This window comes from Amblyomma mixtum, chromosome 2 (assembly GCF_055824585.1).
Source record: "Amblyomma mixtum isolate Tamu chromosome 2, ASM5582458v1, whole genome shotgun sequence".
Lineage (NCBI taxonomy): Eukaryota > Metazoa > Arthropoda > Arachnida > Ixodida > Ixodidae > Amblyomma > Amblyomma mixtum.
This window is the reverse complement of record NC_143013.1, coordinates 34,741,747-34,765,077: the sequence shown is the minus strand read 5'-3', so window position 1 is coordinate 34,765,077 and position 23,331 is coordinate 34,741,747. Positions and strand designations below refer to the sequence as shown.

The 23,331-nt window shown below is 46.6% G+C and overlaps 1 protein-coding gene across 5 annotated transcripts in view; it reads left to right on the top strand.

Annotated features, from left to right (window-relative positions):
- The window catches only part of LOC149358957 (cubilin-like), a 250,411-nt gene that overhangs the window by 213,417 nt on the left and 13,663 nt on the right, over positions 1–23,331 (top strand). For all 5 annotated transcript variants that reach the window (XM_089571125.1, XM_089571129.1, XM_089571126.1 and 2 more), the window contains 4 exons: positions 8,410–8,451; positions 12,227–12,456; positions 20,007–20,174; positions 21,631–21,842. In XM_089571125.1, coding sequence (XP_089427251.1) covers positions 8,410–8,451; positions 12,227–12,456; positions 20,007–20,174; positions 21,631–21,842 — 652 coding nt within the window. The remainder of the gene's footprint in view (positions 1–8,409; positions 8,452–12,226; positions 12,457–20,006; positions 20,175–21,630; positions 21,843–23,331) is intronic.

Genomic DNA, 23,331 nt, shown 5'->3' with positions numbered 1-23,331 from the left:
TGGAAAGCGGAGAATGGAAGAACGAAATTAAACGGAAAAGGAGGCTCGAAACGTGAGGAGCAGAGAACAAAGGGGGAGGATTAAAAAGGAGATAAAAAAGGGGAGCAAGAGAAGAAGGATGCGAGTAAAACTCCGACAGATTTTCGAAGCCGCCGTTTCGTGTTCTCCCTTCTCCCCTCTTTTTTCCGTCGCTCGTGTTTCGTTCTCTCTGTTCGAAGGCAGAAAGAGGGCGCCCGCAAGCACGCCTGCCCGAAATGTGATTGGCTTAATTCACTCCCGTTTCGACGTGTAAAAAGCGCCCGCCTGCGCTCTCCGTTCTCTCCGCTTCCTCTCGGCTGTTCCTCATCCTCCTTTTTCTTTTGCTGCTGTTTCTTGCGCCTTGCTGCTGCTGCTGCGGCGGCGGCGGCGGCGCAAAAGGGAGCTGTGAGAAGAGGCGCGCTCGTCGTCGTCCGCCCTCGTCATCGGCAACGAGATCCATCGATTACCTGCCACGGCTGCGGTGGCGGCCCAGAAACGCCGCCCCGCCGAGACGCGGCCGCGCGACGGTTTGGCGTACAAAGCGAGCGCACTCTGCGCAAACGAGAAGAGCGAAGTGCTCCGACGACGTGCGTGGGTGTTTGTGAGGGAGTGACTGTTGTATGTGCGTGCGTGGGTTTTGTGTTAGCGATTGCATGAGAGGGAGAGAGATGTGATGTCTCGGAACCGAAAAAGAGAGAGGTTGTGTATTTGTATGTAATGAAAGAGAGAAAGATTGTGCGTCTGCGTGAGAGAAAGGGTAAGGGATCGTGTGAATGTCTATATTCAAAGAAAGGATGGAGAGAGTGTGTGTCTGTAGAAGAGAAAGCGCTCAAGTGTGTGTGCGCGTGCGTGCGTGCGTGCGTGCGTGTGTGTGTGTGTGTGTGTGTGTGTGTGTGTGTGTGAGAGAGAGAGAGAGAGAGAGAGAGAGAGAGTACGTGCGTGCGTGTTGAGATTGGAGCACGGCGTGTTGTGGCTGTCATCCCTGTTTACGCTTGCTATCGTATTTTAACTTCTTTCACTCTCCTCTTTTCTGTCTCTTCTATCTCTCTCGATTTCCTCATTTCTCCCATCCTCTTTTTAATTTGTAATCACACGCAGCGCAGCGTACTTCCTTCATTTCGCCTCAAATTCTCTTCGTTTTTTTTTTTAACTGCTTTCTTTCGTGGGCATCACCACGCTCACTCTCTGCGCTGGACGCGGAAGACTCATCTTTTCTGACTGTTGACGGAGGATCTGGCGAAGCCAAAGTTTTATATGGTAAATAGCGGAGCCAGACAAGGCGCGTAGTATGCTATTCTGAAGCGTCTTCAGGAATCATGCCATCTATTTTGGCTTCGTGGGTGATTATACAGGGTGTTTCACGTAACTTGAACCAAGGATTTAAAAAAAGCGGTAAACCGCAGCCAGCTGAAACCTACGATGCATTTTTCGCCATCTTGTGGCGCTCCTCAGAATATTTTTTTATTGCGCTTAATTAGTTAATGAACTAGGATGAATTATGCAAGTTTTCAAAGATTCGTTTTAGTGTGAAGACCATTACGTTAGGTTGTAGAGCACGTTTATAAAACCGATCCAGTTTATTGTAGCATGGTATCTCCTACGGGGTTCTTATTTCCGGCATCTAAAGAAAGACCGCGAAATATGAAAAAATACCACGTGACCGCGCTCGTGCGCTACCATATTGCAGCGCTCTCAACGGCGCTTCGAGCAAACGGAGCGTGCCATCTGACCGTGGCGAAGTGAACGGCCGCCGCTCTTAGCAGCGGCTTGACAGTGCGTCAGCACTTTCGGCGGCGGCGCCTAATTATCCTAAGGCTATTCGAAGACTTAAGATCGTATTGGATTTTTTTCAAATCATTTTTAGCATGCTCTATTTGATTCGTTCAGCGCATCGAACAAGAGGATATTCGATCCGGCAATCCAAAATTTCGAATATACGGACAACGCTCTCCACCCATCTGGGACGCGGCCAGCCAGACGACGCCTGCAGGCAGTCGATGCAACTTCTCGCTCTGGAGTCGCATCTTTTCACAGGAGAGTCTGTACCGTCAGCTTCCATTATCGGTATACCTGATCGAAAGCCGACGACTAAAGGCGAGTGCGCGAACCTCGCATCGCTTGAAGATATGGAATTCGTTTCTGTCAGCGCAGCCAATCAGAACAGACCACGGTTCCATAAAACTGGCAGGGTTTTAACGTAGTTAAATCGAGCACACACATGCGAGAGCATGTGTACTCGAAAGCATGTGTTTAGCCTGATTGGCTCATTTTCTTCCTTTTATGGGTCGTCGGCACGTCTGGCGATGATATTAGATTCAGGTAAAGCTCTAATCGATGTTAAGTTGGTCTGACCTGTTCTTGCCGGAGGTTGAAGTTGGTGAAGACGGGGATGTGCAATGCACAGCGCGAAAGTGCTGCAGTTGAACACTGGGTGTGCTGCGCTGCAACGATAGCATAGAAGTGAAAACAGAAATGAATGGCGAACTCTCTTCACTTCTAGAGCGAACAAACGTGGGTTCTACTGTACTTAAAGGGGTGCAGCTTTGCTACAGCAACTGTTCAACACGATTGATCATTAATGGCCAGCTCTCGAACCCTGTGCCAATCCGCTCTTCTGTGAAGCAAGGCTGTCCGTTGTCTCCTCTACTTTTTGCTCTTTACCTGGAACCGCTTTGTTTGAGTGTTTTGCGTAACAGTAATATCCATGGGTTCCCTATTTTGGGTAATGAAGTCAAATTGCTGGCATATGCTGACGACCTTGCATTTTTCTGCATTGACAAGCCCAGCATTGATGATGTGTTGTCCACAATAGATCAATTCGGCATCGTTTCTGGTGCTCAAATGAATCGCTCCAAAAGTTCTGGCCTATGGTTTGGTTCATGGGGCACAACTCCACCTCTGTACGCTGGCATAGAATGGTCTTGTGTGCCTCCTAAATATCTTGGCGTTCCACTTCATGCCTACAAATCCAGTGCCCATTACTGGAGAGAGCGAGTTCCGGCTGTTGAGCGTTATGCTCAGACGTTTGTACCGCATCGCCTCTCAATTTTTGGTCGAGCCCAGGCTTGCAACACCTTTCTGGCAACAAGGATTTATTACGTACTCCAGGTCCTTCACTGCGCCAGACATTACATACAGCGTTTCCATCGTATATTTCCGACGTTTATTTGGTCCTCCAAATTTGAGCCCATGCGGCGTGATAACCTTTTCAGGCCTGTTTGTGCAGGAGGCCTGGGCCTAGAGCACCTGTATGTGAGACAGTTGGTTGCCCGTTTCTTCTTTTTTCGTGCTTGTTCCCTTCCGATTATTAGAGCATTCTTGCAGGTTAACTTTATGACTCTACTTCCGAACTTAGTAGTTTCTTCCAATTTTACTGAACGACCCCGTTTACTAGGCTTTATGCAGGAAGTTTATGCCTCCGTGCGTTTTTTGACAGTTTGGTTTTCAAATGAGTACTTATATTCTGTCTCGCGCAAAAATCTGTACAGGGATTTGATATCCATGCTCTTCCCGCCCCCACTGTATCGTTCCGTCTACGTTGGGCTCATGGGTCATGATGTTTTAAAGCGAGTGCGTAAAATGCCAATTTCTCCTTGCACCAAAACATTTTTCTATAAATTACACACTGAAACTCTACCTGTCAAGACGTGGCTCGACAGGAAAAACATTTTTGTGTCTTCTGTCAACTGTCGCTTGTGCAATGTGCCTGAAACAATTGAACATTGTTTTATAGACTGCAAAGAAGCGGTTTTGTTTTGGGATGTGTTGCAAAGGACGCTACAGAAAGATTTTCTCCTAAATTCCTACAGTGTGCGCTACCTTGTTGTTTCCCAACCTGACTCGAATCCTTATGATATGATTCTTCTGATTGGACTTCATAGTCTCTGGAAAACGCGCATGCAAGATCGCAACGTTGAACCTGTTGTTTCGCCCAGAATTCACTTTAGACGAATGTTGCTGCAGGTAACGGACATTTACAAAAAATTGGACTTTGTACCGGATTGGTTTCCTCGCCTGATGCGCTGTATATCCTTACCGGCCTTTTAGTTACAATATGTTACTATTATTTTTCTGCCACGTAGCTCCTACCTAGGTGCTCTGTAAATAGTTGTTTTTGTGTGTGCATATACACACACACATATGTATATATATGCTTTGTATACAAAACCGTGTAAATAAATACCATGAAAGAAAAAAAAATGCAACGATAGCATAGTGCTCTCGTGCAGTGGCCAGCGAAGCTGATCTGTTCGCACCGCCGCGGGTTCGAATCCCAGTCGCGGCAATATTTACTTATTTATTTATTCAAGGTCAAAGGCAGGCTTCAGCGGTGAATCGGTTTTTGCAGCTTTTTTCGTGAAGTATGGCTTTCGCTTTAAAACGCATCCGATATTGCCTGTTCTGGATCGGCCTAACGAACTCGAACTGACGCACTCATGTGAAGTTACGAGCTAAAAGCCAGAGAAAGATACCTTGAGAAGCGGGTGCTCTTTCTATATAATCTGGCATTCGACCATAATGAGCTCCTCACAACAATTAACTTGAAATGTCCTAGTAAGCTTGAACGCTTCACGCCTAAGCTAACATATGAAATACTGCGAACATAACTGGCATATCTAGCTTCGTTCATCTGGCTCTACGCACAGCATCCATGCCATGTTTTGCTTCATAGATCGCCGTCCGTTCTGAATGAGCTCAGGAACGCGAACGCTTCCCGAACGACGGTAACAACACAGGTCATATCGTTCTCTTTAGTTATTTCTTTCCCTTTCGTTCGTTACTCTCGAGAACTCGTCCCGTAGCGACGAATGTTCCTGAGAGATCGCAAACTCCGAGGCTACGACGTCATGCCCGATCGATCTATCGATTTGTAATCGCTGCCACGTGCGAAAAGCGATCGAGGGAGGAGGAAATCACGGAGGCTCGGCAGGTGATTTGCAGCTTCACGGCCGGCAGCTGCAGATTGCCACCTCGATTACCGACTAATGCGCTCGAAGGTGTCGCCGAAGCGAATAAACGAGAAGGGGTGAGAGCACAACAACTTGGAGAACCTTCATTTTTCGCGTTGAAAGGCGAGAAAACCGTTCTTTCATAGAATATATCTTAGATATGTGTTTCCCATCTTCAATCAGAGTATAATCAGAAGATATAGCCTATTATAGTCAAAGTAATAAAAGTAATAATGTTGGAATTATCGTATTCGCTTATGAAGCCGTAAAAAGCGCAGTCAACCGTATTTGTGTCCACATCTACTTACGGCTATTGTATCGCTAAATTGCGTTTGATTGCTCGTGTGTCTCTTTTAATGCTTTGTTGATGACTAATATGATTTTGTATGGTGCTGTTTAAATGTCACGTAAATTCTTTTCGCTTTAATACCTTTCTCTGCCTCTTCTTAATTCAATGTTTACATCAGCTTGTTTATTTTTGTAATTTTTGCGTTTGTTTCTGTATATTGTTCCTCTCCCTCAATGTCTGTGGAGAGCTTGCAAGGAATTTAAAAATAAATGAAAGTTCAAATTCAATAACATCTTTTTTTTTATCAGAAAAGGAGCCCGGCAGTTACTCTGCTAAGGTTAGTGTTAAAGGGGTATGGAGATAAAGTTTTTGGCTGCCAGTTTTGTGTGTGTGAGTGTGTGTGTGTGCGTGTGTGTGTGTGTGTGTGTGTGTGTGTGTGTGTGTGTGTGTGTGTGTGTGTGGGTGGGTGTGCGCGTGCGTGCGTGCGTGCGTGCGTGCGTGCGTGCGCCTTGAAAGAGGCTTATGGACCTGTACTCATGAAAATGAGCTTAAAACACCAGTGCGCAGATTTAATGATTAATTACAAACGATTTTGTATTGTCAGTTTTGGTCTCGGTCTGCGCCAGCTCTGAAGTGCACTTTGACGTCACGGTCGAGCGTCCAAGCTGGACTATGGCAACCCTGATGACGTCGGCGTCGCCAATAAGCACTGATTGATCCTATGAAAAACCAGTGGGTTCGGTGTCGTCACAGTAATAGGAAAAAATGCGCCTTGACGTCACTTGGTGCTGGTCGAAATGCCGAGCGGCTCCTTGGACACGATATTACTAAATTATCATATTACTAAATTATGTTCCACTTACCGCCTGCGACTGAAACCTGCTAGAAGGCATCTGCTTACGCTCATGAAACAAATCATATCGTTTTCCTACGTTCGAATTCTTGTGCCTGTACACCTTAACGCAGTTTCCTTTTTTAATTTACCCTCACTTTACTAAAGCCTTGCATTCATCTGGCTTTGGCCAGGAATGAGACGGTTTTATTGCGCAAATTCTTCTTGTGTTCTTACGCGGCCCTTTGTTGTGCCCACCCTCTCCGTACCTGTACACTTATACCCACGTGTTGCAGACAAGGAGATAAAACAGCTAAATTGGATTACTAAGCCTTTTCGCGAGTCGCCCGATATATCAGGATAGATTAAATTAGATTACGCTCCGGAATGCTGGCACACCCGGCTATGCGGCTAGAGAAGCGCCGCTAATTTGATGTGAACTGCTAACAAGTTACAGACATGAAAGAACATTCGACCGATGAGATTCGCAATGCCAGACAAGCAAATGGATACCCTGCCGTGCTTATTCTTCATGCAGCGATGTAAAATTTACTCGATAACCGGGGAGCTCTGACCACGATGGATAATTTTATTGAGCCTCGTTCTCAGAGGCAAACGTCTCCGAACACGTGCCCAACAGCTGATTTAGCCTTATTCTTAGACAAACGATTTTATGCCGCAAGTAAAACCGATTGATGAGTTACGTAGTTATTTGTTAATTGAGAAATAACGTCTGAAGCCGCTGGTTTTGGAGATGGAGCTGAAATAAGGGCGTAGGATTGGTGTGGATCCAGGTTACTTGGTTCGTTGCAGTCCTTGTGGGGGTCTTAGTTAAGAGGGCCGATAGTGCCCCCTATGTTCAATGAGCGCATACTACGCATGAAATGAACGTCTGGCTAACGATGTCTCTCAATAACCTCGTTTCGGTTCGTGATTGGCCGGAGACTACCCCGTTAGCTCATGCGATTGGCTGCACGCCTAAGACGCATCGCTGTGACGTGAAAGACTCCTTCGGGTATATGATCCCCCTTTGTGCATGATTACCTGTCGTCTCAGGCGTAGCCGGCAGGTTCAGCACCATTATACGTGTTAAGTTCGTCGCGATCGATTGAATTGATAAACGCTGTGGTGCAGTTGGACGGCGCGTTCAGACGCTTTGTTCTTCGAATCGATTACATTGACAAACGCTGTGTTGCAGTTGAACGGTGCGTTCAGACGCTTAGTTCTTCGATTCGATTCCCTGCCTCATTTGCGTTTCGTGATATGTTTTTCCCAATTTGATTCCAAGGGTCCGAAGACGTAGCCGGGGGCGGTGGACAGTCACAGGGCAGATAAAATAATTTTCTTGGTATGGCGGCTGTGGTTCACTCAGGAGAGGCTTAAGAGGGGTTCGCTGGGGAAGGCCTTTGTTCTGCTGTCTTCGTAACAGCAGCAGCAGATGATGATGAAGATAGTGATGATAATGACGAGTTATTTTTTTCTGATGAGATATGTTATTCTTCGTATTTAGCATTACTAATAACAAAATTACGTCTTTACGCCTATTTGCCCAATTTTCGGTGGATGTGGTCTCTTTCGGTTAATCTCTGCGGTGCTTCGCATCCAAAGGCACGCGAAAGTCCCGAGTGCTTAGGCTTGCCTGGTACGATTGGTAAATACGAGTCACGGGTCGGCGAACTTAAGGTCGCGACGAACTCAACGGAGGATTGGGAACAACGGGCCGCCCAATACAACGCAGCAACACGAAAGAAAGCAACGCAAGAACAAAAAAAAAGGAACCCGGCAAAAGTATCTTCTGTGCTAGCGTATGTGCGCACCGGACAAAGCTTTGTCTGCCTGGCGCATTTTTTCGAGCAGAAAAGAAAAGGACAAACATCACTCGGGGCCCCGACGTCTCTACGCACCGAAATCCGGCGAGTCCCGAGCGCGATATCGCGTTTCACGCTAGGAACTCCCGAGGCCCTGCTGCCTAGTAAATAGCCGCCGACCACCTTCCTTCTCTCTTTCCCTCCCGCTTCCTTCCCTTTCCCACCACCAGAGGGAATGGAATCCACGTCATTTGCAGTGATTTGCCTAACGTGCCTGGCGGGAAAGAAGCCTTTCCTAGTCCTCGTCTTCCCCCTGCTCCTTCTGTCCTCCTTCCCCTTCTTACGAATCCCCTTTCCTCATTCTTTTCCGGGAGGATTTTCCCTCCTCGAGTGGCCCCAACTTCCTCCCTGTCTGGCCGTATTTGCATTCCTCTTGTGTGTATGCTCGCATCAGCTTAAACTCCGCGTTTCTGCATTAAACATATATTTTTCTCCCTCTCTCGCTCTATCCAGATTTCATCAAGAAAAATGACGGCGAGCATATTCGGGGAACCGGTGAGTTGCTTCCTTTATTTATTCTCCACCCCCTCTTCCTCCGACCCCCCCACCCCCCCCCACTTCCCCCTCCACCCCCCCCCCCCCACTTCCCCCTCGCATTCATTTTTTTTTTCTTCTTTCTTAACGTCCGCGCGTTTCCCCTGCTTGCCTAGCGTTTTCTTCTTCTTTTAGGTTCTGCAAAGACTATTCTTGTAAACTGCGGGCATACGGAGCAGGTATAGGTAAAAGCGGCGTTTATATGTCGGAAGAGGCCCCCGGGGCAGGCTTGGTGTACCTCTTATAGGTCGTCGGCGCTCCGTGGGCCTTTTACGAGTTTTCTTCGTCCCTCGATCGCCCAGCCGTAGAGTTTCTTACTATTACCTAGAGGGAAAGTTGGCGGCGCTGCACTTCAGCCACCATGGACGCCCAAAGCATCATGGGGCGGTGAGCTACTTGTTGCGGAACAGTCGTAGTTTTTCAGGAACACGAAGTGTCATTACTAAGATTCTTTATTTCAAAAACGCTGTTCGTGTGTGCGCAGACGACTTTCGCGCGGACGCAGTGTGCAAAAAACATAGTAGTAAAAACGCATAGACACACGACGCCAATAAAAGGTTTCACTTTTCCGAAATGCTATTAAAAAACTTCAAGTATCTAAGTAACAACATTATTTTTAAACATATTTACTTTTAAAAATGCGTTTGTTAATTACGAAATATTAGTTGTTATAGTGTTCATTACTTGACCAATAGGAGAGCGAGTCGTCTCTTATTTTGGGCAAACTTTGCACTTAAATGCTTTTTCTGCTCGTTTGTTGCAATCATTAGACAAGATATTGAATATTAGGACGTTTGTAGTTATCAAACAGCTTAATTTTTCTATTATTTTTTGGCCAAAAGTTGCAGTTCCGCAACAAGTAGCTCACCGCCCCATGATGCTTTGAGCGCCCATGGTGGCTGAAGTGGTCTCGAGGGGTCGCCATGCAAACTCCCATAGACGGGCTGCCAGCTTTCCCTCTAGGTAATAGTAAGAAACTCTATGCGCCCAGCAATACAGCCGGCTGCTGTGCTTTCTTTACTTTTTCTTCCCTCTTGTTTTTGGAGTTTTTACGTTAGCATGGGCTGTCTTTATGCCGTAAAATTGGCGGTGGAAGCGGGTTTTTAAGGCTTTCTGGTTTTATATCTCTAGCCAGCACACAGAGATATGATTGTTCCTCCATTTGTTAGGTATTAGGTCTTTCGAGGGGAGCTTGGGAAGGCCATTTTCGAACGCGTTCGTTAATGCACTTTTTGATGAGCAGCACCATGATGTCATTCGTTATATAACTACAGTTTTCACGTTAGCTTCAGTTCAGGTAAATAAATCTTGTGTCTATTTTCCCAATTTTCTTCTTGTAAACCTTAATATCAATGTCCCGCTCTGCGAGAACAAAAAAAAAGAGACGCAGTAATCTCACTAATGCCTCTTCGCTCTGATTAAGAGGATGCCTATGCGTACTAAGTGGGAATTATTTTAAAAAGCGACTATAGTTTGATGCAAGCCAAACTAAACCAAACACTTCGATGCGATAAGGTTTCTATTTGCTAAGTGCAGACGCGTGACAATGCAGAACGGCCGGCGGAAAAAAAATGTTCGGAGGGAAAAGAGTAATCTACCGTCGCAAAGAAGCAAAAGAAAAAGACGGCACGCTTACAAGAACCGTGGCGATTCCGTACGTTCATGGCATGTCTCACCGGTTGAAGAAGGTAGGCTCGAGATTTGGGGTGAAAGTGGTTTTTACAGCGAAGGATAAGCTGAGCAGAGTATGCAGTGCGGTAAGGAGGAAGATCGAGTGCCGGGACGACCAAGTAAGGAATCAATGCACAGTTTCCCACAAAAAACCACTGGTCGCTTGTAACACTGGAGTCGTTTATCCGATACCGCTCTCCTGCGGCAAGACGTACATCGGCCAGACAGGCCGCTGTATTAATGAGCGGCTGTTTGAGCACCGCAGGTCAGTAAAAGGGGCAGTGTCATCGAACCTGGCTTTGCACTGCCGGAAATGTAAAGATTGCTTCCCCCATTTGGACAGGACGAATATCTTGTTCTGTCACCGAGATAGGACCTGCAGGGAGTTAGTTGAGGCGTTTTTGATAAGCCAGGAGACTGAAACATGTGTCGCCTTGCCTTCCATTAATCTCGTAGAAAAAGAGATTCGCGCTCTGGGGGAATGTGTGGCGACAGGGTGATTACAGGTGTTTGTCATGTGCTAAGATGCTGAATGGCTTTGTTGGGATGAGGGGCTTTTTGCTGTCCGCTACATGCGCGGACGGGTTTGTGGGGGCTGTCGCGGTGTGTCTGTGTTTTATCGTTGTGTTTGGTGCGTATATAACTAACCCTTCAAGGAATAAAACTCAGTTGTTAGATTGCGCTCGTGTCGTCTCTTGTTTCTTTCTCTCGTCCTGTGTATCGCGCTGCTTTAAGATGAAGCATAAAATTCAGCGCAGTTATAAGTGAACAACTACGTTTATTATACCAGTGCAGATAAATTAACAGACCCAAGCAGGCATTGCCACACGCGCTGCGAGGACGAACTCCGTCATATACAAGAGCGTACACGAATATACCCCGTAAGATCTCGCCGATCGTACCCGCAATTTGAACTCTAGCACGAAACTAAGTAGCGGCGTTTTTCGGCACCTATATAACCTTCCTCAGAAAAATGACGCGAATAACCGTAAGGAGACAGTGTGGATTAGAGAGAAGACGCGGGTTGAAGAATGTGCCTTAGATGAAATAAAATAGAATAGATGTCAGGACATGTAATACTCAGGAACGATTGCCTGTGTTCTCTTGTCAGAGTGCCAGAAGAGGTACTTTGCTGAAGCAAACACTTCTTCGAGGGCGGCCGATACATTGACCTGAGTGACAAGAATGGGAAAGTTCATAGAATAGTGTGTCCGCTACTAAGGCAGAACAGGAATGATTAGAGCACACTTGCAAAATCCATTCAACAGTAGGGGGCTCTACTAGGCTGACGGTGATGGTTCCTTAGTGAGCACTGCCTTGTGTGCGTTCGGCTTAAGCACGGTTTCACTGAGACACATTATATAGAACTTGCACTAATGATATCGCCGACTTCATTTTGCCACACCTACTCACTTTATGGAGCGTATAGTAGAGTAATGGAGCGCATAGACATCGACGAAGTATCCCACTAGGATTGCTCCTTAAGCGGCAGGAGTTCGAACAAACCTCCTCGAACATTTTTCAACACAGGTCAATCCTCGCTGAATTATTATCTAAATTTCCGTTATGCTATACATTTTGCGGCCGGAAAAGAAACAAAATTGGAGTCCATAACTTTAAAGAGAAAAATTTCCCCATTTCCTTCCATCGCCTCTGAGCCATTGGTCAACACCGTTTTTTTTAACAAAGCCGTCGACCTATGCTGCTTGCTTACGTCACAGTTGTCAGCTGACGTCACAAGCAGCAGCTGCCATTGAGAAAGGAGCAAAAGCAATGAAGCAAGAAATGAAACGTTACAAAAACTATGGGGTCGCCCAGTTACATTACGTACGGGAATGTGATAGCATTAGAATCGATGCAGGGGGAGAGACAGGCAAGGGGAGGCGGCAGGTGGGTGGTGGCACATCACGTGATCTGATGACGTCATAGTTGTCTCGACCAATCAGCGAAGACCCCAAAGATTTTTTTTTTTCGTGATGATGTGGCAGCAGAGCGCAGTTGGCGACTATCGCTTTATTAATACGTGCTCTTGCTCCTTCTTGCTCCGGCTTTTACGGCGAGGCAGAGTGCGACCAGAAGATCCTGAGCCGAAAGGAGTCCAACGGCACGGTGTACTCGCCCAACTGGCCGCTCCCGTACCAGGCGAACATCGTGTGCCGCTACTACATCTACGGCATGGAGGACGCCCAGCACCTGGAGAGGGTGCGGCTAGACTTCGACAAGTTCCACATGGACGACCACCGCGCAGACGACGCCCACGAGTGCACCGACGCCTACCTCAAGCTCTATATGCAGGTACGTCTCTATTTAGAGGCCGCGTTAAAGGCAAAGGTGCCGAGGAAGCCCCAGTGTACTTCGATTTCTCCACGCTGATTGCGTACCAAACGGAGAAAAGGCCCATGCAGAGGTTCACGTTCCCCCATAAAACAACCTGATCTTCCTGAAAACGAGACTCGTTTCATGGAAAAGAAATGGAAGTGGAGTTTTAGCTGGACCTAAAGTGTATTTCATCGAACATATGTGGGACCAAAGTTAGACGCGTAGCGAGGACGCCTAACTTGGAAGTCCAGGGTGTTATGTGGGAGCAGAAGTGCGTCTGCGAGGCAGCTCCTTGTGGTCGTAATTTTTCCGCGCTGAATGTTGCACTTGTGGTATAATAGAACTCTTCTCGTCCACATCCTTCCACATCCTTGGACAAAAGGGTTGTTGATTAACACTGCGAATAACGACGGTAATCAATGGTTTGCATACAAAAGCATGCAAAGTAGTAGCGCGAAATGATAGCAGCCGCCACAGCTCAGTTTTGAAACGTCCGTCGCACGCGAAACCGAGGAGATCACTCACCACCGAGGAAGTGTTTTCTTTCTTCTTTATATTAAAATGAAATAAGAGTTTTGTTTGCATTAATCAGCAGTGAGTGCTAGTACTTCTTCCTCTTTCCTTCCCTTTTGTCCTAATACCCCCCCCCCCCCTCCCCCCCTCCTTAAAACATAATTTATACAGACGCTATGAAGAGTATTTCGGGGGACCAGATTGAGGCACGCGCCTGAGCATTACGTCGCGTATAATCTCTGAATGCCATTCCGTCCACGGCAGCCCATTTCTCGTTTTGCCCGTCCTTGTCTGTCTCTCGCATGATGGCACAAACGTCTCGAGGCCCGACGCCGGCGCGATCCTTTCTTTTTCATAATCCGCGTTCTCTTTTCTTTGTCACAAAGTCGAGATCCTGTCTGCATGCTCCGACTGCAGTCGGGCTAGACATCTCGGTGCGCAGAGAATGCAAGTCTGCGTTCTAGCCCCACCATGGTTAGACTTTTTTTTTGTATTTCCTTTTCCTCATCCCTTGCTCTCAGTCGAAACTCGCAGATCCATGCCTCTTCCAGAATCTTTGAGCTGCTTTTTTTTTTGTCTAGTCGTCCCACTTTATCCTATAAATATCTCGAAATTACCCGTCTCATCCATTTTATTGCTTTCATTTTGCCGAAAATTCAGAGAGCTGCAGCTTGTTGTACCCTTCGTTGAGGCAACCAGATTATTTTCTTTCTTTTCTCCAGGCCCCCACCACTAACTTTTTCTGCCTTGGAGCGGAACAACCAGACTACTGCCTTCTCCTTTCAGACCCATGGACTGCCTCTCAAGCTCTCTGTGTATCAATTTCCTTTTTGAGTGTTTTAACATTATCCTGGCTTACTTTCTAGCTTCCTTTCATTTGGCAATAATCAGCGACTGCACGTCTGGTTAGGTTTATTTCCTTTAATCCTTCGGTTTCGGCATCGGCTTTGTTTCCTTTTTATTTTGTCTTTATTTTTTACTGCCTCGTCAATTTTCAATCCGTACCTCCTTTCTTCTAAATTTACAGCTTACAAACGGCACCCTAACTCATCGTAATCTCCTCTCGTTGTCTAAGAACTCCCCAGCTACTACCCTTCCACCCTTGAACTTTTTTTTTTCGCTCATATTTATCGCTTCCTGCGTATCGGCAGCCCACACCCGTCGCATCGCCTTTGATCAGTGCTTAACGAGTTTTTTTGTGTTTTTTTTTGTTTCGGAACTACTTCGCCGTTGCTCGTATACTTGGGAGGGCCTTCGTGACCAGTGCGATTAAATGATGCGCGAAGACTCTTGCCGTGGCTTCTTTCAAGTCGGCCACCATGACGCAGAGGGTAGCGGGCCGGACAATGGCGAAGAAATTACGCACATAGCATACAGATGCCCTCTCTATTATGTCTGCTTGTGGTAGATGAACGGGCGGTCATAAATGTCCTGTTGGTCGTCTTCTGGAACATAAAGGCGAGGAACCATGGAGTAAAGTCGCAGCAACCAAAGTCAACAAAGTAAACCCTGAAAGGCTGACTTTATTCCGAAGATATGAGTGTGCTGAGCAAAATCTTAGTCGTCGTTGGCGGTCACAGGCATAGGCGCTGGCACATCGATAACATAATTCTTTTTTCACATTGTTGTTCTAAGTTACACTAACTTAACTAGTCTGTGCAAAAAGAATCAGATCTGCAGCGCGCTCTGCCTGTTTGCAGGTAGACCACATATCAACCAGGCTGAGACAGTGCATTCTTCTGCTTTCACAACCTAACCTAACTTAACCAAACCACAGCATCACGCACTCGAGTGCAAAAGCGTTAGGACTTTCTTCGTAATGGTCCGGAACGTACCAGCGCTCGTTGGTCCGCGCTGAAATTGCGTGCGTGCACAAACTACGTATGCAAAGGAAAAATCGTAGCTACTGAACGGCAAGACAAAGTTGTGAAGGAAGGCCAGGAGGAAAAATTTATGTACAGAAAATGAAACAGGCACGGTGGAGGGATAATTTAAGTCCAGAAGTACAGTCGCCGTGATGGTTTTCCCAGTAGGGGTAATAGACAATTGTGATACGAGCTGAATGCGTAAAACTCGAATATAAAACGACGTACTTTTCAGGCGCCTTTTAAATATCATCTATAGTCGAGCGATTTTCGCCGTATCTCTTCCTGCACCAAGTGAGCCGCCACAGAAACGTTTACTTCCGTAATATTTCAAAACCTATAGTATTGGACGTCCATTGAAAGCCTGTGTAGTGCGGACAAGCCATTAGAGTGATTTCTCAATTACTTATTTTCGTATCGATACAGCAAAAGCATTACCTGCGACTGAAGAAGATAGGGGAGAGGAAGGCCGCGTCTAGAAGACATGCTGGTTAAAGAATGAAAGCAGCTATGTTCCACACTGTTCGAGGATACTTTACGTATGCGAGCGCCTTTTAACTCGAATTGTTTTATTGGTACTGTAGCGGTTATGCTTTTTTTTTATGTACATTAGGGCGTGCCCCAAACAGAAACCGTCTCTGTAACTATTACAGCGCACCCTATTGGTCGTCACGCTTCGATCAGTAGCGGGCGGTACTTCGGGCTCCCCTTAGCATCATGACAGCTTATCGTGCTTCCAAAAAATAAAATATTATGCACGCGGAACGGGCTGAGTTGTTTGTGCTTGCAGAACTCGACGTAGTTCCTTACCATGACTAAGGACCGTTATTATTGCTCTGTAGGCAGTTAAGATTTGAGATTGAGGTGTAACAAGGAATTTTTAACAGACAAGTCATGTTCAACGGTGGTTGGTCTGTAACCGTCAGAAAATTTGTTTCGGCAACAGAAATACTAGCAAATAGCCGTACAACTTGCTACCACCCTTGCCTGACATGCACCTAATCTCGGGACCACGCTTTGGTCTCACCACAAACGTGTTATGTTCACGTACCGAAAATAAGAACCCTGTGTCATGGGGTACTGTACGTTCAACACTCTGTACGGATAACGGCGGCTTGAACGAGTCTGGCGTTGCGCTTTTTGCAGCAACGCGCACCGACGTAAAATATAGCCAGATACTACGTGCAAGGGAAAAGTGGGGCTCGTTATGACATACTTGACGGAAGCCAACGGTCACGGAAACCAAGAAGCATGGGGCATGTTTTTTGTTCATAATTTGTGGCGTTCGTCAATGGGAGATTAATATGGCAATTATTTTTTATTATTGTCTCAAATATGATTTAATATAAAACAGAAGAAAACACGACCACATGCTGACGGTGGGATAAATACTTAAAAACCCCGAAAAGCAGAAGATTGGACCGCCGTCACTGTAGCTCAATTGGTAAAGCACCGTATGTGGAATTCGGAGGCCGAGGATTCGGATTCAACCGGCGGCATGTGGTTGTTTTTCATTCTGCTTTGTAATAAATTATGTTCGAAACAATAATAAAAAATAATTGCCATATCAATCTCCCACTGATTAACTCCACAAATTATGAACAAAAAACATCCCCTTTGCTTCTTGGTTCCGGTAACTGTTGACTTCCGTCATATACAGGGTGTCCACGCTAACTTTAGCCAAGAGTTAAAAAATAAAATATTTGAGGTAGGCCAGAGAAACCACTTACATACATCTACCAACCGGCTTGCGCATCATAGGCAATTTTTTGTTTTGCAATTAATTAATTAGCAATTAAGATAATTTTTCTAAATGCGTAAATATTGACTTTAGACAGAAAATGGGATTAGAAAAGTTGGAGAGCACCTTCAGAAACCCCCATTCCATGTATTTGCGGTAAAGAAAACCTCACGTGTATCTTTTTTCCGAGCTCCAAAGAAAGCCCGCGAAATACAAAAAAAAAAATCACGTGACTAGCGCATTCGCGCGCCACGACTGTGCCCGCTCTCAAACGTGGCTTGAGTGAACGAAATCAGCTACTGGCAAGGCGCGACGAGCTCAATGCGCCGGCAGGCCGATATGTCAACGGTGGTTGCGGCCCCCGCGCGAGCCAGTCTGCAAGTGTGACGGTGCAAGTTGCAGCGAACGCGCCGGGCATTGTGAGGTATGACAACGCCAAAGGTGACAAACGCAAATTCGACGAGTTTTATTCGCAACTGAGAGGCAAAAAAAGATACTACTTTTTTTAAAAAAAAAACAAAAGTACTTGCCTATCTTCTCTGCCTCTCAGTGGCGAATAAAACGTCGTCACATCCTCACTCGTGGCGCGCGAATGCGCTAGTCACGTGATTTTTTTTTGTATTTCGCGGACTTTCTTTGGAGCTCGGAAAAAAGATACACGTGAGGTTTTCTTTACCGCAAATACATGGAATGGGGGTTTCTTTTGTTGTTGCTGTTGTGACTGAGAGAAGGATGAAAAGGAAATTGCACGGGCCTGCCTACTGGCTCCAGCCGAGCCACCGCCGCTGCCACGTGCAGATAGAGGAGAGGAAAGAAAAAAAAAATTTCTGAAGGTGCTCTTCAGCTTTCCTATTCATGTTTTCTGTCTAAAGTCAATAATTACGCATTTAGAAAAATTATCTTAATTGCTAATTAATTAACTGCAAAACAAAAAATTGCCTATGATGCGCAAGCCGGTTGGTAGATGTATGTAAAGGGTTTCCCTGGCCTACCTGAAATATTTCATTTTTTAACCCTTGGCTAAAGTTAGCGTGGACACCCTGTATATTGCCACGAATCTTTGTAGTGTTTGTTTGTTCGTTCTTCAAAACTGCTGACAGGCCGCTTTATCGCTTTGTTTGTTGACCAATACGCGACCAGACTTATCTCGATTGATCGCATCCAGGCGGAGTCGATTCTTATTCGAAAATGTTCTATTAACTTTCCAAGCTTTATCTCGAAATTTCTCTATCAGCTTTATATTGAGCACTGCCGAGAGCGGCGGGCATTCTGTTCGACGACCGCCGAGCACGCTTGTTGCTACGCCGCCGCCGAGTGAATAAGTTCTTTGTGGGCGCAAGTGAGCCCGAATAAAGAGTTTTGTTTAGGAGCCATTTTCGCTGTATTCCTGCTCTCCGGACTGCAGTCACCACTGCGTGACAATATGATGTCAGTGTAATTCTACATCACTTTCACGCAGCACTTTAAGTGCGCAGTGAACGTTTACCTTTACTTTCGAGGAGAGCTAAAACTCTCGAAGAAAAAGAAAACTTTATTAACTATAAAGAAGGCGTTATACAGACATGTCCATGGTGTTTCTCCCGCTGTTCGCAATCTTGGTGCAGCTGCGACGCTTGTTTCATGTGTTTAACTTAAACTTAAGCTGGTCTGCTAAAGTCGTCGCTAGAATCAGCCACACAGGTCCGAAGACAGAAAGGAAAAAAATCTTATTTTGCGCGTACATAACTAAGGCCTTCGCGCTGCCTCCTAACGGTATTCAAAATGTCGCTAAACTGTAGCGCTACCTGGTAGTGAGAGAAAGAGAGAAACGCCAGGCAGAGTTCAGCAGCATACTATCTTCCTTCTTGCCCCTTAAAGACATGGAGACGAAATGCAAAATCAGAAGATAGCGTGTGTGCAGACCGAGTCCTCTACAACCAAAAATTCCTCCGTTCTTGACTGAGAGATACCCAACAGAAGAGTTCGTGGCGAAACTGCGTGCGGCGAAATGCATGCGGTGGCATGCATGCCACCGCCAGTACGTTGACAGTGTACATTTCACCACCAGGCGGAATGCGCACTGAATTTATACCCGAGTACCGCGGCTAATCGAAACGCAGCTGTAGGGCCTGCTGAGAAAAAAATGCGAATCATTTTACTGTACGAAATGTTTTCACCGCCAGGAGTAGTCTGCCTTCCTTGCAAAAGCAACGGCCCTAGAAGCACAAAAGTCGGGGAATCATTAAAGAGTGACGTTTCTTTGCAACACAGTCACATTAAAGCCCAACTGTTTCTGAGCACGAGTGACACGGTGGCGGTATTATAAGAGCCGAGAGGGTCACATAATGCGATCATGTGAAATGTGATACGTACGTCGCCCTCTGCGACGCTCGCATGTGCTGGGGACGAGGAATCACGTGCGTAGCCTTTGCATTTAGCTCCTAAATGTTGCCAGCGTCATCAAAATCCGCTTTTCTAACTCGGCCGGCCCTCTCGCGGCTAAATTCGCTTTTATGCCATTTGTATTGCGGTTGATCACCGGACAAGCGCTGTTTTGGCGGATGAGAGAAATAGCCAGCGTGCAAGCCAAGTTCTCGCGGATTTAAAAACCCGGAAACAATGAAGAGACCAAATTTTTCTTCTGACTGGAGGCGCGGACCACACCGAGAAGAGCACTGTGAAGATCACGCCGGGAAGTGCACAGTACGCCATTCCCTCCACAGCTACTTTCTTAGATCGCCAAGAAATTTTCCGTGGCTTCCGTCTCCCCAAAACTTGTGCGGTACCTGCGTATGAATCGTATTTTGCTATCTACCAAAATGCGTTGTCACGCGCCGCACACCGCACAGTTGGACGATGAAGTGCGTCCCTGAACCCGCTCCAGGCTTCACAAGCCTGGCGCTCGTGTTCGATCCTGCGAACCCTAACGTGCATGGAACACGCTGGGGCATGTACTATCGCGCTCAATATGAGTTGCAACGCGCGGTCATCGACCGGGGATCGTTCCGTGGTGTGCCTCCTCCAAACAGTCGCTCGGAATTCTGGAAGAAACTTTTTCCAGAGCGGGGGTACTGTTGTTTCCTGGAACAGCAGTTTCTCCCAGAATTCCGAGCGACTGTTTGGAGGAGGCACACCACGGAACGAGCCCCGGTCGATGACCGCGCGTTGCAACTCATATTGAGCGCGATAGTACGTTAAAGTGAAACACCGCAAAATACCTTAGGATAGAAAGTATGTGCAGCTGCAATGCTGTTGCGTGTTGTCTAAGAACCTCGACGCACGTACGCCGCATAGGCCCAACAGCGTTACCTTCCTCCAGGCAGCCATCTTGGATTTCGTCACGCCACCTATAGGCCATCTAGATCACGAATAATTACCGGCCTTTGTTTTCCCCCGCGACTGAAGTGTTATTCCCCACAACGACGCAGGGCCAGGAGGAGCGGCAGGCCGTGGACGAGTTCGACCACGTGTTCTGCGGCAATCAGGCGCCGCCGGCGCTCATCTCGGAGGGTCCTCGGCTGGTCATGGTCTTCTCCAGCGGTCAGACCAAGGGCACGGGCTTTCGGGCGCGGTACTCGTTCGAGACCGACTACAAGGTGACCTCTTCCGCGTCCACCATTCGCCTTCTGCGGCGATGGGCGCATTAGGACTTTCTTCCGGTTATAAGAAATTGGCGCAGTGTGTCATAGCGGAAAACTAGACCATCCATCCCACCCTCTGCTCCACAAAGGCCAAATAGCATGTTCTGCTGGCGGACCTAAGCCTTAAGGTACGTTGGTAGGGCCCTCCACCCCACCCTCTGCTCCACAAAGGCCAAATAGCATGTTCTGCTGGCGGACCTAAGCCTTAAGGTACGTTGGTAGGGCCCTCCACCCCACCCTCTGCTCCACAAAGGCCAAATAGCATGTTCTGCTGGCGGACCTAAGCCTTAAGGTACGTTGGTAGGGCCGAAGAGTGCGGGGTGTCGTGAATACACCATATGACTTCATCAGATCGCGGTGAGCCCCAGCATTGTTGTGGGAAGGGTGAAGGATAAGGCGTAGGATGCGGTACTATAGAAACGCTGTTGAGTGAGGCACGCATAATACAGCCCGGTCACCGGGCATGGTACTTCGTCTAGAGTGAAGGCGACAATTCCGGCAATTTCTTTTTCTCTTTTTCATATGCCGTTGCAGAGTTGGCCGGAATACGTAATTGTAAACAAAAATAACAGTAATCTAAACTAAACTGAAGTGCTTTGGAAAATAAAGTAAAATTATGGGACTTTATTCTTGCAGGTTGCAAAAAGGCAGCGCTTTGGCGGAATTCTCAAACTTCGCGTGCCTTCTCGTTAAACCCGTGCCTCTTTTCCGGCGGTGCCAGTAGTGTTATGGGGTACCTTCTCAGGGTATACATATGCCCTCAAGCATGTAGAAATGGCCCACAATGGCATTCTGCGTTAGATGTTCCAATAGGTCTCAGAATAGCTGCTTCATAAGCGCCATCTTAGACTGACGCTAAAATGAAGTCTGATTACTACTGCTTCCAGTAGAATTAGCTGCGTATGTTTTTATTGTCTGCACGCCATAAGGCAGAAATAAACTGCAAAACAAAAGATAAAGGCCTCTTTTCTGGATACTCATGTGATGTAGCCACAGATGAAGTTGGCTCAACCAGTGACCGATGCCTTTAGCTGTGCCAGCGTGATTGGGTCGAACCAAACAGGACTTCTAGAGAGAAAAAAATTAACTGGCACATCTAATTCCATTATGTGTTGTTAATGGGATAGAATTAGCACCTGCTGATGCATTTACCGGGAGCAAAAAACTTCCGGTTTGGTGATGTCACTTTCTTCCAGATAATGGGAATGTTCCGGTCCGGTGACGTTGCTTCCCTGCTGCCTCTGGGTGAATTTGATGAGCTAGGCCACATTTTGGCCCCATTGGACTTCTAATGATATCGCATTAATAATAACGAAAGAAATAAGCAAATAAGCAACCGGAATCTGCCCATGAATACTAGTGGGAATGTTTTCCTGGATCTGTGGGGAGACGCTCTCTGCTGACTGCGCAGGTCCCCGGCACGCCTTCGCCCAACAACACGTGCCACTTTTGGTATCTCAGCGAGTCTCAGGCGACGGGAGACTTCAACTCGCCGCGCTACCCGGCCAACTACCCGTCCAGCACCCGTTGCGAGTACATTTTCCTCGGGGGCCTGGGCGAGCAGGTCAAGATCGTCTTCAACTACTTCAAGACCAAGGCTGAGCTCGCCTACCACGGATATAAGTGAGCGAGACGGTCACGCTTGTCCTCTTCCTTTATTTAGCGTGCTCTGAGCGTTTCTAACGCTCTAAGAACATTTCCAAGGAGCAGGCTCATGCCATTGAGCTCAGCCAGATGCATAGTCGACATTTTCCCGCCTTCACATACCGACTCACGCTATTACCTACTACCTCAATTCTGTCCCTGCTACCTACAAGATATCATACAAATATCTGCTCCGAATCCTCGCACAACCCGGGCTACATGCGGCGCAATCTAAGCAACTCATCCCCAGACATTAAAATTTAGCATATCTGATGTTCATCAGACCAAAGCTTTAATACGTGTTAGCTATCTGGAATTCTTCACAAGCATGCCTTACCACTAACGTCGAAGCCGTTAAAACCGTGCTGTTCAGTTTATCACCCCAGCCTACTCAGAACAATCCAACGCCACTTCATTGAAAAGGAACCTTGAACTGCCGTCTCTCGCACCGTGCCGCCTCGTATCTCGTTTGTGCCTCCTGTACATGTTTTATTACCATCCGCGGTCCGGACACGAACTACTAACGACGCCTCTGAAAATATCTTCCCGTTTAAGTCACAGCGAGTCTTAAACTTGAATTATTACCCGCACGCTGGCAATGAATACCTCGTTCTTCCCTCACGCAATGGTCTCATGAAATTCCCTGTCTGAAAGCATAGTCACATGCACAGATAGAACAAAATTTGCACGTTAAAGAACCCCAGGTGGTCGAAATTTCCGGAGCCCTTCACTACGGCGTCCCTCATAGCCTTAGTCGCTTTGGGACGTTAAACCCCATAAACCAACCATAAACCAACTAAGATAAACTAAAACACCAGATCGAACTGCACCTGTTGCCTTCTCTATTGCTTTGTGTGTTTTCTATTATTGCTTCTTTTTTTTATTTCGCTTAGATCTATTTCTGCGTTGCGCTGTTATTTTTGTCTGAATTTGCTCTTGCTTGTCTTGCATTTTATTTTGCTGTTATCTTTTTTGCAGCTCCCCCAAGAAGCGTTAAACTTGTTAATGTGCCTCGCCTTGTCAAATTTTTCGAGCCCTTAAGGAGAAAATAAATGAATAAATGAATGTTCGCCGCAGTATTGTCATCACTCGTACCGTTGAACAATATATAAGAAGTCAAAGCGGCTACTTGGTGTTGGCACCGTATTCTCTATTAGGAAAAAGATAGGCAGCTTTTTTAATCAGCTGTGAGCATCTGACATCCTTGGACAGTGGCCATTGGTCTAGCTTCACTTTACTTATATGCCCTAAGTTCGCTTTACTTTAATATCCTAAGGACATGTCGGAGCATCGCACTGGCAATGACGGGAGTAACTTGCAGTCAACAAATGCATAAGCGCAGTAGGAAGTTGCACGATCAACAAGAAATTTCTGTACCTAACCGGTTGCCCTTTACAAATGAAGGGACGAATTTGCAGCAAATAATGCAAAAAAAACTAAAAGCGAAATATAGATGATTTATGGTTAT